The sequence below is a fragment of the Capricornis sumatraensis genome, chromosome 7 (genome assembly GCF_032405125.1).
Source record: "Capricornis sumatraensis isolate serow.1 chromosome 7, serow.2, whole genome shotgun sequence".
Taxonomy (NCBI): Eukaryota; Metazoa; Chordata; class Mammalia; order Artiodactyla; family Bovidae; genus Capricornis; species Capricornis sumatraensis.
This window is the reverse complement of record NC_091075.1, coordinates 71,715,079-71,728,684: the sequence shown is the minus strand read 5'-3', so window position 1 is coordinate 71,728,684 and position 13,606 is coordinate 71,715,079. Positions and strand designations below refer to the sequence as shown.

General features: G+C 38.9%; 1 protein-coding gene across 1 annotated transcript in view; it reads left to right on the top strand.

Moving 5' to 3' along the window:
* The window catches only part of SCFD2 (sec1 family domain containing 2), a 397,757-nt gene that overhangs the window by 68,308 nt on the left and 315,843 nt on the right, over positions 1-13,606 (top strand). Inside the window, exon 4 of the mRNA XM_068975329.1 lies at positions 3,937-4,112. Coding sequence (XP_068831430.1) covers positions 3,937-4,112 — 176 coding nt within the window. The remainder of the gene's footprint in view (positions 1-3,936; positions 4,113-13,606) is intronic.

Genomic DNA, 13,606 nt, shown 5'->3' with positions numbered 1-13,606 from the left:
ATCTACCTGAGAAGTTTTTTTTTTGGTAACATGAGATATGAATAAATGTTCTGTCTATTACTTTTTCAACACCTGGTCCTAGTTGCTTGCAGTTTTAGTTGAAATAAACTGGGAAGATTTCTCAAGTTATTAGTCTTATTGTATAACATTTTTAATACTCAATTAGTTAATTTTACTTGTTTTATGTAAGATTCTGATTAAACTTATATTTTAAAATGTCACTAGTCTATATTTTAAAGCATTTGTGTAAAGTACTCTTTTAATAAATTTAAATTACCATGTTTGGGATTTTTACCAAAACCCCCCTGCTTTCATGACATGTATAAGAAGTGTTAGTGGCCTGTGTATGTAAGAAAAAGATATGCGGAGGGAAAGAGACTAGAGCAGCAAGGGTGAATAATCGCTAATTCATAATGCAGTATTCTGTTGGCAGTTCCTATTATGAAATATAGCCATTTGTTCTTTGGATCTCATGCTTTATGTTGGAAGGTGGCGTTATGCAAATATGGTTGTTGAGTCCAAGTCTGAGATTGGAAGATGCTAACTGAATAAAGTTTAACTATATTTTTGAATTGAAGACATTATTATCTTCAAGTTGAACATATGGTTATTGCAATTGAAATTGAAACAGACCTGATGACTTTCTCTGATGATTTCCATTTTTTTAGGTCTCTCTAAAGGGCAGTTATGCTATAAACGGATTGTGTGTATTCTGAGCCTTTTTAATTTCTTCTTCTTCAGGTCCTGAAGATAGGGTTGGAGAGGTAGGCAGTTATGTACCACATAGACCCTTTCACAGTTTCAAGACTTTTTAGTTATTGCCTTAGCAGTGCTTGTCACAATCATGATTAAGTAATTGTTCATGTAATTGTTCTATGACGATCTCTCTTGGTCAACAAAGCTCTGTGTGTCCAGGGACTACACTGCCATCAACTGCAGCACAATGTTTAAAGAAATAAATGGAGCTCACTGCAGTGTTAGATATGAACCCATTTCAAGTGAAAATTTGTTTTCACATGTTTAATGTGTCAGAAGATGTTCTTGTTCATCCTCTGCACAAAAGATCCCATCCCCTAAGAGAGTGACATGTAATGAGCTGGATTAGTTAGGAGAGCATTCTGGGAGTCATTTGTCTTCCTTATTTGCTGGCCGTGAGGACAGACTTTTCTTTGATTTGTTCATGGGCTTGTGCTTAGCAGTAAGAACAGTCCCTAGCACAAAAACATGTGTTGAACCAATGGATTAATAAAAGTTAATGATACTCTTAATTCAAGAAAGCAAACAACTTAATAAAAATGAGCAAAGGATTTGAACAGACACTTCACCAAAAAAGATATAGGGTGGCAAATAGGCACATGAAAAGATGAACAACATTATTAGTCATTAAAAATCCAAATTAAAACCCTAGTAAGATGTTGCCTATTAGATAACCTATTAGACTGGCTAAAACCAAAATACCTGGCAATACTAAGGCTGTTGAGGATGTGAGGCAATAGAACTCTCATTTGTCACTAGTAGGATAGCTCACTTTGGAAATTAGTTTGTCAATTTCTTGTAAAGTTAAGCATACATTTAGCATATGATCCAGCAACCCTAGAAATTTCTTATGAAAAAACTGAAATCGTATGTCCACAGACACATACGCACATGAAATACTGTATGAAGATGTATGTGAAGTTTTTATTCATCATTTCTAAAAATTGGAAACAACCCAAATGATCATGAACTGGTGAATGGATAAGTTTAAACAAACTATTGTTCTTACAACGGATTACTACTCAACAAGAAAATAGAGCAAATTACTGATACAAGCAACAACATGAATGAACACAAAATACCTTATGCTCAAGTAAAAGAAGCTAGACTCAAAAGGCTATGTGCTATATGATTCCATTTATAGAACATTCTGGAAAGGAATGACTATGGGACAGAAACCAGATAAACACAGACAAGTGTTCACCAAGGACTGGGGATGGGAAAAGAGAATTGACTATAAAAGGGGAACTTTTGGGAGTAAAGGAAATAATCTATCTTGATTATGACTGTGTTTTTGTCAAAATTCATAGAACTATCTTGAGAACACCCTGAACCAGAAAAGAGTGAATTTTACTTTATGTAAATTATACCTTAATCAAGCCAACTTAAAACCAAGTAAAGAAGGGATTAATGAGGCTCTTCTCTGTTAGTACTTAAGCTAGCAAATTGTTAGCTTGCTGCTTGAGAATCAGGAATGAACTATGCTTTACCAAGGGACCAAAGAAACTAGTGAGACTCAGCTCTGTACTATTCATTTCCACTGTTCTTCCCCGCCACCAGCTGTTCTTATTGTTTGAAAATGAAAGTTGCTCAGTCAAGTCCGACTCTGTGTGACCCCATGGACTATACAAGTCCATGGAATTCTCCAGGCCAGAATACTGGAGTAGGTAGCCTTTCCCTTCTCCAGGGGATCTTTCCAACCCAGGGATCAAACCCAGGTCTGCCTCGTTGAAGGTAAATTCTTTACCAGCTGAGCCACAAGGAGTGGGTAGCCTGTCCCTTCTCCAGCGGACCTTCCCAATCAAGGAATTGAACCAGGGTCTCCTGCATTGCTCTTTACCAATTGAGCTATCAGGAAAGCACCATATAAGTGGGTAATAAGGCACTTTAGAATCCTTAATCTCTCCAAAACATGCAATAAAAAGGTAGAATATATTACGGGCTTGTAAGTTTCTTGTGACAAGGTCTTTATTTTTTGTGTATTATAATCTGTAGCAAAACCACTAATTGACAGATGCCCACCATGTGAGACACAGAACTCTCACTTGTTTGCTACCCCATAGAATTGCTATGAAAATCAGAAGAGGACATGTGCTAAATAAATACAGGTAGTTTTGTTGCCAAATATTAGCAAACCTAGGCATAGCAAACAAACCTGGATTTTAGGCATCAGAGGGTAAACCAGGAAGACAGTGTGGCTGAAATGTACAGGAAGGATTTACTGGCCTTGCATTTGTGTTTGGCTCCATTGCACTCTTCTTGCCCAGTGAGGAGAAACTAGTGTTCTGGAATTCTGCCCATTGCATTGATGAATGGCAGGAATGAGATCTGACATAGTAGAATGGGAAGTGACTAAATGGAAGGAGTGCTATTTAGGAAAAGGTTGGACTTAGAGGTCTGAAAGACTGAATCTTCAACAGGGTTTGTTTGTGGTTTTGGTACTCCAGTGTTTAATGAGGTGAGAGTCTTGTTCTAGATCTAGGTGACCATGATAGTAAATGTGCTCTCACCCACAAGAAACCCTTTCTTTGGATATCTCATCTTCCAGGGTTTTTTCCCCTCTGGTTCTCCATACATTTTTGTTCCAACAACAGTCTGCTTTTATGCTCAAGGATATTGTCATAAACCCATTGATAATATCAATGATAAAGTTTTAGCTATAGTCCTAACAGATTTCTCCTTTGCTTTATATACGTAACACACACAATTGGAAACCTTGCCTTTTGGCTCTTAGATTGCCATATCGTATGTCTTGCAGAGGTACTCCACGTTGACCTCAAGAAATATTTATTCATAAGACTTTATTTGAAAATGCATTTATGGGGTATTGTAGAGTTATGAAATGAATCCTAATAGCAATATGGCTTTGGCAAGAGCACTTCACATCTGTTTTCTTGCTTGCAAAATGCAGTTGGTAGTTTCAACTTTGCTGTTGTCACCATGTTGTTTTAAGAGTCACAAAAGCTTAGGAAAGCTTGCAGTTGACTCTGAAATTTTGTGCTGATGGGAGATAGTGAAGAACAGGGAAGCCTGGCGTACTGCAGTCCGTGGGTCACAAGAGAGTCAGACATGACTGAGCAACTGAACAGCAACAAGGCAGTAGTAGTATTAATAGCATGCTCCTCTTTATTTTTACCGCTCCCAGAAGAGGCTACACTGATATATTGTATGTTTTTCCAGGGAGAGTCACTCCGGGGCAGCTCATGTCCTATATTCAGCTCTTCAAGAACAACCTCAAATCTCTAGGGAATCACTGTGGGCTCCTACAGCTTGGGCTGGCCACTGTCCAAACTCTGAAACACCCACAGACTGCCAAGTGGGACAACTTTCTGGCTTTTGAAAGGCTCCTTCTCCAGGTATGTTGCTCTGGGAGCTTCTTGGGATATTAATAATTAAAGTTTTTACTTCAGGGGAAAATTTAATATTTATTATAATCTGAGTAATAAATCATATTGTTGACATGTGCCCTATATCATATTCTGTAAGTGCCCTCAATTTAAAATGCAAGTAGCAGCTTTTTCTATTTTTTTAGTTTTTCTACTTTTTTTTTTTCTCTTGACAGTAATGTCTTTGGCTTCTCACTCAAAACTTAGATAAATGTTTTTTTTTTTTTGAGTATTTAACTAAACTTTGAAAACCTCTTTTCGATTTTATGCCATTTGGACCTTTCTTAATCTTTATGGCATCTTGATTCAATCCTTGCTACTTTTCCTATAGAATATGCTACTTTTTACACTTCTTCTGTCAATAGTTTCTAATCCTTAACAACATATAATAACATGTGGCTTAAAATGATGTTTAATAACAGGTGAAAGGGAGGCAAACTCCCTTTGTAGTTTTATGAAGAGATATGTACATGGGGTATGGCCTTTTCATTATTGTTAAAATATTTACATGGGATACTTTAAAAAACATGTATTTTTAAAATTATAAGGTATTTTGAAACACAAAATATTATGAATATTTAGGTATTTTACACATAGATTCAATATAATTTAGTAATTTTTTATATTTATATGCATTTTCATTAAAGAAATAAAACTAGAGGTAAAGTTGAAACATCTCTGATACTTAACCCTTTCCATGCTCTGATTCTCCTTTTTCCTTTCCTGGGGTAATCAGAAGCTTGATTCCTTGTTTCTACATATTTATTAAAAACTTATTTTTCCATAAATAATACAGAGTATTGTGCTACAGGTTTTACTTTTTATGTAAGTGATGTCATATTATAAATATCCCTGAACAACCTGCTTTTCCCTCTCAGCATTCTGTTTTTAAGATAATCCAAATTGACATATACAGATTTAATTGTATGAATATTCAACAATTTATCCAATCCGTATTGATATATAGCTAGACTGTCCCACACACGTGTGTGTGTGTGGTTAGAAAGAATAAGATGAAAATCCTGGAGCTTGTCTTCTGGTTTACATGTGAGAGAGTGTCTCTAGGGCACATACCTTGGAGAGGATTGTTAAATTTGTTGACCATGCATATTATGAGTTTAAAAAATATCTGTGACCAAACTGACCACTAGATTTTTCATGGGTATTTTAATGATTCTAATACCATACGTAAATTGAATTTTCTAATTGCCTACTGGTATACTGGAATACTCTTGACTTTTGATTGGTGATCACACATCCAACAGCCTTGCATTTTGCATTTATATTTGTTATCCAATTTTTAAAAAAAATGTTCATTGGAGGATAATTGCTTTACAATGTTGTGCCAGCTTCCGCCATACAACGACCCGAATCAGTAATGAGTATACATATGTTCCCTTCCTCTTGAATCTCCCTCCAGCTTCCCACCTCCTACCCCTCTGGGTTGTTACACAGCACTAGGTTGAGCTTGTTTTCCTTTTTCTTGCTGTGTATTTGGTTTTCCTGTATTTCCTCTGCTGCTGCTGCTGCTAAGTCGTTTCAGTCATGTCCAACTCTGTGCGACCCCATAGACGGCAGCCTACGAGGCTCCCCTGTCCTTGGGATTCTCCAGGCAAGAACACTGGAGTGGGTTACCATTTCCTTCTCCAATGTATGAAAGTGAAAAGTGAAAGTGAAGACACTCAGTCGTATTTCCTCTGCAGGCAGTAATATCTGTAAATAATAACAGTTTTGTTTCTTCCTTTCCACATGTTATAGCACTTTCTTTTTTTTTATTTAAATTTTAATTAGAGACTAATTACTTTACAATATTGTAGTGGTTTTTGCCATACATTGACATGAATCAGCCATGGGTGTACATGTGTTCCCCATCCTGAAACCCCTTCCCACCTCCCTACCCATCCTATCCCTCAGGGTCATCCCAGTGTGATAGTACTTTTTTAGTGCACTGACCAGGCATACTAAAACTTGCAGTGAAAGTAGGTGTTTTCATCTTATTCCTGACTATAAAGAAAATGTTCTAAAGTTTTACTGTTAAATATTATTTTTTGTTTTTAAGTTTCTTCTTAATTAAATTTTGCTGAGTAATTGTTATTGCTATTTTTGTCATGCGTAAGTATTGAATTTCACTTAATACAGAGTCTGAATTTTTAGATGTATATATATATGGGCTTCCCAGGTGGCACTAGTGGGAAAGAACCCGCTTGCCAATGCGGGAGACATAAGAGATACAGGTTTCATCCCTGGGTTGGGAAGATCCCCTGGATGAGGGCATGCCAACCAACTCCAGTATTCTTGCCTGGAGAATCCCCATGGACCGAGGTGCCTGGTGGGCTGCAGAGTCAAACATGACTGCATGCAGACACACGTGCAGCTGGGTTTACTATGGTAAACCCTATGAAAAATTCATAACCTATAAAGAATTCTTTTGGTAGTCTATGAAGAATTATTTTTTTATATTCTAGCAAGAAAGTTTGATTTAGCTTCCTCAATTAAATGGGAATAAAGTACCTATATCACAGTGTTATATCATCAGGATTGAATGAGATTGCATATGTATATCACTAAGTTATACTGCTTAACATATAGTAAGTGCTCAATAAGTACTAGTTATTATTCTTTTAGCTGAGCCAGAAATATTGCTGATGCTTGCCAGTTTACTTTATGGAAATAATGGTTTTAACATATTCTCACCTAGGTTTTGTTTTTCTAAATTAAAATTTATTAAGGAATAATGAGGCTGTTACATAGAAATATATTACCATCTTTTTTACTTACTATTTGATAATGTTTAACAGTATTTTTCTTTAAATCCAGATTTAAATACCATTGTTTCTACACTATATATCTGATGTTATGCTAATTATTTCAAGGAAAAAATTTTATTGATCATAACTTGATGATGGTTATGAAACAATCACAAACTGTATAGCAGAGGAAGCATCTGTGTTTATACTTCCTGAAATGCATACTTTATAAATATGTATGTAATATCTATCTCCAGTTATTTTTTAGGTAAGAATTTACATTTCAAAATTAAAAAAAAAAATCCAATTTGGAAAATGGCTTTTAAATAACATGTAAATGATTTATAGAGCCACTCAAGATTTCCCAGGTAAACGTTGCTTTAGTTTTAAATGTTCTCATCTTTGTAGTGAAAAGTAGGCACGGCATCTTGTCAGTTGCCAAAGTAGTTTTTAATAGGTAGAATTAGTTTTCTTTATGAGATACTAAATTTCAGAGTATCTGTTCTGTAACAGATCAAGTTTAGCTAAACTAAATGACAGTATCTCTGCTTGTCCTGTAGCAAATTGATGAGCTTTACCTTCTCAGTCCTCTAGTGCTTCTGTTAGGTCCCCCAGCCAGATGGCTAGGCTTGGAAATGTAGTGGCTCATTTTAGGTCTGTTCCTGACTTCGCCAGCACCCTGGGAGGTCCTGACTTGCCAAGTGCTGGCAATATTATTTCGATAAAGAGTGAGGGAGGAAGCAGAAAATAGTGATCCCTAAAGTCAGGCCAGAGTGTTGTTGACATCTATGGAGATTTTTCATAGGATTTTTCCTGAGAAGAAAAATTGTGGAGCATGCTTAAAAGAAAACCTCTTGTTTCTTTACTTTCTACTCTTAACAATTCTGATACCAAATGTGTAGGAGTTTTTCCCACGCCAGGCAATCCTCCAACTCACTCCTGGGTGTCACATCCACTGGAGGGTGTCCTGTAATTCAATTATGACTGACTAAATGGAGGAGCACAGACCCCACAGGTTATGGACTCAGTCCCACAGGACTGCTCCCCACTGTAGACATCAATTACAAGTCTGGGCCTCTGATACTTCTGACCAGTCCACTATCAATCAGGGCTCCCATGCCCCACCCCCACCTCCACCTCCTTGGGTTCCATAATTTGTTATAATGGCTCACAAAACTCGAGGAAACATTTATTTAAGTTTATGGGGTCATTAGAGCTCAGGTAAGGTCCAAATGGTTTTTCCTGTGGTCATGTATGTATGTGAGAGTTGGACTGTGAAGAAGGCTGAGTGCTGAAGAATTGATGCTTTTGAACTGTGGTGTTGGAGAAGACTCTTGAGAGTCCCTTGGACTGCAAGGAGATCCAACCAGTCCATTCTGAAGGAGATCAGCCCTGGGATTTCTTTGGAAGGAATGATGCTAAAGCTGAAACTCCAGTACTTTGGCCACCTCATGCAAAGAGTTGACTCATTGGAAAAGACTCTGATGCTGGGAGGGATTGGGGGCAGGAGGAGAAGGGGATGACAGAGGATGAGATGGCTGGATGGCATCACTGACTTGATGGACGTGAGTTTGGGTGAACTCCGGGAGTTGGTGATGGACAGGGAGGCCTGGCGTGCTGCAATTCATGGGGTCGCAAAGAGTCGGACACGACTGAGTGACTGAACTGAACTGAACTGAAGGTCCAAAAGTGTCCTGAGAGCAGGAGCTTCTGTTCCCATGGAGTTGGGGTGTCCTACCCTCCTAGCCCATGGGTGTGTTTACTAACCCAAAAGCTCTGTGAACTCTATCCTCTAGGGATTTTTACAGAGACTTCATCTTGTAGGCATGATTAGTAAGTCAGTCTCTAGCTCTTCTCCCCTCCCTGGAGGATGGAGGATGGGTATGTAACTGAAATCCAAGCTTCTACTCTTGGCTTGGCCTTTCTGGTGACAACCCTTGTCTAGGAGCTACCCAGGAGCTCACCAGTAACCCCTCATTAGAACAAAAGATGCTTCTTATCACCCAGTAAATTCCTAGAGAATTAGGAGTTCTGTGTGCCAGAAATCAGGGTCCAAGACCAAATATTGGAAACAAAGATATTCCTGGCACCCCTGTTGATCATGAAATTACAAGGACTTATGTACCTGGAACTTTGGGCAGAGATCTAGTATGTGTTTTTAACTGCAAAGGCAAGTTATTAGGAGGAAACAGCCCACCCCCACCACAGATTTCTACAAGGAGAGGTTCTTCCTAGGCATGTTCTTGGTCTGTTTCTGACCCTTTATTCCCTCCTTTCTTAGGAAGAGGGGGTTTTATCCAGTTAGCAAGTTCAGGACAAGTGAATGGGCTCAGCTCTCTTTTCTCCTCTTGGGAGGTGTCCTGTCTGTGGAGGGCAGTGTGAGGCTCAGCTCTTTCAAAGTCAGAATCTGCTCTCATTGGCTGGCAGCCTCTTCTTTTTCTACCCTTCTTATTCTTTATTCTGGTAGCTTGGTTATTTTGAATGAAATGTCAAATATTTGGGAGAAAATGTTAAATGGGGATTTATCAGTTATATCTTTGGAGATGTACACAAAGAGAAGTAGGGATGAACACAGTACAGAAGAAAACATTTTTTATGACTGAGCTGAAAATAGTGAAAGTCATTTTCCATGCGGAAAAGAAAAGGGGCATATTTGGCTTGAAGAATACTACCATTTCTATTGATTCTAAGCAGTCCTTTGTTTCACATTTCTGAAATTGGGATGCATCTTGGAATCAGTTGCATTTCTCACTTTAAGTGCAGTATTTTTTTTCTCCCCTTGTTAGGGTACATCAAATAATGATGTGTGTTACAGTCAGTTGTGTCCTAGAGTCAACGAACTTGGGTTTTGAAGGTATAAGTTAATGAAAATTACCCCAGACCTTGGGTCTGACTTGGTACCTTTCTTACTGCTCTTTGGGCAAAGCCGTTGTGTTAAAATTGTGACATTTGAGTGGCAGCTTGCCTTCACTGATCATGAAAAGTGAAAGAAAGTGAAAGTTGCTCAGTCGTGTCCAACTCTTTGTGACCCCATGGACTATACAGTCCATGGAATTCTCTAGGCCAGAATACTGGAGTGGGTAGCCTTTCCCATCCCCAGGGGTTCTTCCCAGCCCAGGGATCGAACCCAGGTCTTCTGCCTTGCAGGCAGATTCATTACCAGCTGAGCCACAAGGGAAGCTCAGGAATACTGGAGGGGTAGCCTATCCCTTCTCCAGTGGATCTTCCCAACCCATGAATCAAACTGGGATCTCCTGCATTGCAGGCAGATTCTTTACCAGCTGAGCTATGAGGGAAGCCCGATCATGAGTTTGATAGAAAGATTTGTCACTTGGAGTAGTTATCTCACTGTAGTACCTTTCATAAGTTAAGTTGGCCTTTCTTTATTCAAATTTGTGACTATTAGACAATGCTGTGAATACATCATGATAGTTTAAGCAGTACTGAACTTTCTCCTAAACTGCTCTCAGACCAAGGAATAGATGCTTTGGGAAAGATCTCTTGGCTGGTGCTACCAAATCCTTAGGTTAAGATTTTTATGAGTAGATTCCTGATAGCTTAAGAATGTGACTTAGTTTGGATCCCTAAATATAAGTTGTGTGATATTTGAAATATATATTAATTTATGGTACAAATGTACCATAATGTACAAATATTTGAATATTAAATTTGCTTATTTTTAACCTGTTTTGTGTATGTTGTTGTGTATGTTGTTAAGTCATGTCTGACTCTTTGCGACCCCATGGACTGCAGCACGCCAGGCTTGCCTATCCTTCAGTATCTCCTGGAGTTTGTTCAAACTCATGTCCATTGAGTCAGTGGAGCCATCCAACTATCTCATCCATCTCAAACAGAGGATGAGATGCCCCTTCACCTCCTGCCCTCAGTCTTTCCCAGCATCAGGATCTTTTCCAATGAGTTAGCTCTTTGCATCAGGTGGCCAAAGTATTGGAGCTTCAACTTCAGCTTCAGTCCTTCCAATGAATATTCAGGGTTGGTTTCCTTTAGGATTGACTGGTTTGATCTCCTTGTGGGCCAAGGGATTCTCAAGGCTCTTCTCCAGCACCACAGTTTGAAATCATCAATTCTTTGGTGCTCAGCCTTCTCATTTTAATTAAAATAAAATGTGTAAGACATTTTATTTACAGCTGCCAATTTCTCATTGGGAGCTAAAAGTTAGTTAGAACAATATACCTGAAATTAGTTAGCTTTATTTAAGAAACAGATGGGATCTAATTAAAATTAAAAGCTTCTGCACAACAAAGGAAACTATAAGCAAGGTGAAAAGACAGCCTTCTGAATGGGAGAAAATAATAGCAAATGAAGCAACTGACAAACAACTAATCTCAAAAATATACAAGCAACTTATGCAGCTCAATTCCAGAAAAATAAATGACCCAATCAAAAAATGGACCAAAGAACTAAATAGACATTTTTCCAAAGAAGACATACAGATGGCTAACAAACACATGAAAAGATGCTCAACATCACTCATTATCAGAGAAACGCAAATCAAGACCACAATGAGGTACCATTTCACACCAGTCAGAATGTCTGCAATCCAAAAGTCTACAAGTAATACATGCTGGATAGGGTGTGGAGAAAAGGGAACCTTTTACACTGTTGGTGGGAATGCAAACTAGTACAGCCACTATGGAGAACAGTGTGGAGATTCCTTAAAAAATTGCAAATAGAACTGCCTTATAACCCAGCACTCCCACTGCTGGGCATACACACCAAGGAAACCAGAATAGAAAGAGACACATGTACCCCAATGTTCATCGCAGCACTGTTTATAATAGCCAGGACATGGAAACAACCTAGATGTCCATCAGCAGATGAATGGATAAGAAAGCTGTGGTACATATACACAATGGAGTATTACTCAGCCGTTAAAAAGAATTCATTTGAATCAGTTCTAATGAGAGGGATGAAACTGGAGCCGATATACAGAGTGAAGTAAGCCAGAAAGAAAAACACCAATACAGTATAGTAACACATATATATGGAATTTAGAAAGATGGCAATGATGACCCTGTATGCGGGACTGCAAAAGAGACACAAATGTGTAGAGTGGGCTTTTGGACTCTGAGGGAGAGGGGGCAGGGATGATTTGGGAGAATGGCATTGAAACATGTATACCTCATGTAAGAAATGAATCGCCAGTCTATGTTCGATACAGGATACAGGGTGCTTGGGGCTGGTGCACAGGGATGATCCAGAGAGATGATATGGGGTGGGAGGTGGGAGGGGGGTTCAGGATTGGGAACGCATGTACACCCGTGGTGGATTCATGTCAATGTATAGCAAAACCAATACAGTATTGTGAAATAAAATAAAGTAAAAATAAAAATTAAGAAAAATATATATGTACCGAGACACACTATTTACAACAAGTGAAAACAACAAAAAAAAATCTTTTAAATAAAAAGGCTATACTATCTCTCAACTTCTGTAACCATTTGTTTTGATTTTCATCTCTTCTCTGTATGGCCCCGGGCTGTCTTTCTTCCTGGTTTCGGAGTGTTCCACATTATTACTGGATGTTAAATATTAATCCTAGGAGTAGAATCATAGGTCTCCTCTTCCTAAGCGTGAACACATGCATGCATACACACATACACACAAACGCACACATGTTCTTTCATCCAGTCCCACGTATGCTGCTGCTGCTGCTGCTAAGTCGCCTCAGTCGTGTCCGACTCTGTGCGACCCCATTCGACGGCAGCCCACCAGGCTCCCCCGTCCCTGGGATTCTCCAGGCAAGAACACTGGAATGGGTTGCCATTTCCTTCTCCAATGCATGAAGATGAAAAGTGAAAGTGAAGTCGCTCAGTCGTGTCTGACTCTTAGCGACCCCACGGACTGCAGCCCACCGGGCTCCTCAGTCCATGGGATTTTCCAGGCAAGAGTACTGGAGTGGTGTGCCATTGCCTTCTCCATGTCCCATGTATAGCAGGCCTAAATAAAGAAAACTAGAGCTGAAGCAACTTGATTCTGACAAATAGGGAGCCTTGGGGCTTTAACAATTGTTAATCTCTCTTATTAGAATATTCTTTTCCAGCTCTTCTCATGGCTAGTCAGATTAAAACTGAAATGCCATTTCCTCAGGGAAGCCTTCCCTGGATAGCTTTTCCCTGAGAAGCTCCAAAACTTTGGAACTTCAGCATCAGTCCTTCCAATGAGTATTCAGTGTTGACTTCCTTTAAGATTGACTGGTGTGATCTCCTTGCTGTCCAAGGGACTCTCAAGAGTCTTCTCCAGCACCATGATGCCAAAGCATCGTTTCTTTGATACTCAACCTTCTTCATGGTCCAACTCTCACATCCGTGCATAACTACTGGAAAAACCATTGCTTTGACTATATGGACCTTTGTCACCAAAGTGATGCTTCTGCTTTTTAATATGGTGTCTTGGTTTGTCATATCTTTCCTTCCAAGGAGCAAGTGTCTTAATTTCATGGCTGAAGTCATCATCTGCAATGATTTTGGAGCCCAAGAAAAGAAATTCTGTCACTGTTTCCATTTTCCTCCATCTATTTGCCATAAAGTGATGAGATCAGATGCCATGATCTTAGTTTTTTGAATGTTGAATTTTAAGCCATCTTTTTCATTCTCCTCTATTACCCTCGTCAAGAAGATCTTTAGTTCCTCTTCACTTTCTGCCATTAGACTAGTATCATCTACATCTCTGAGGATGTTGATATTTCTCCTGGCA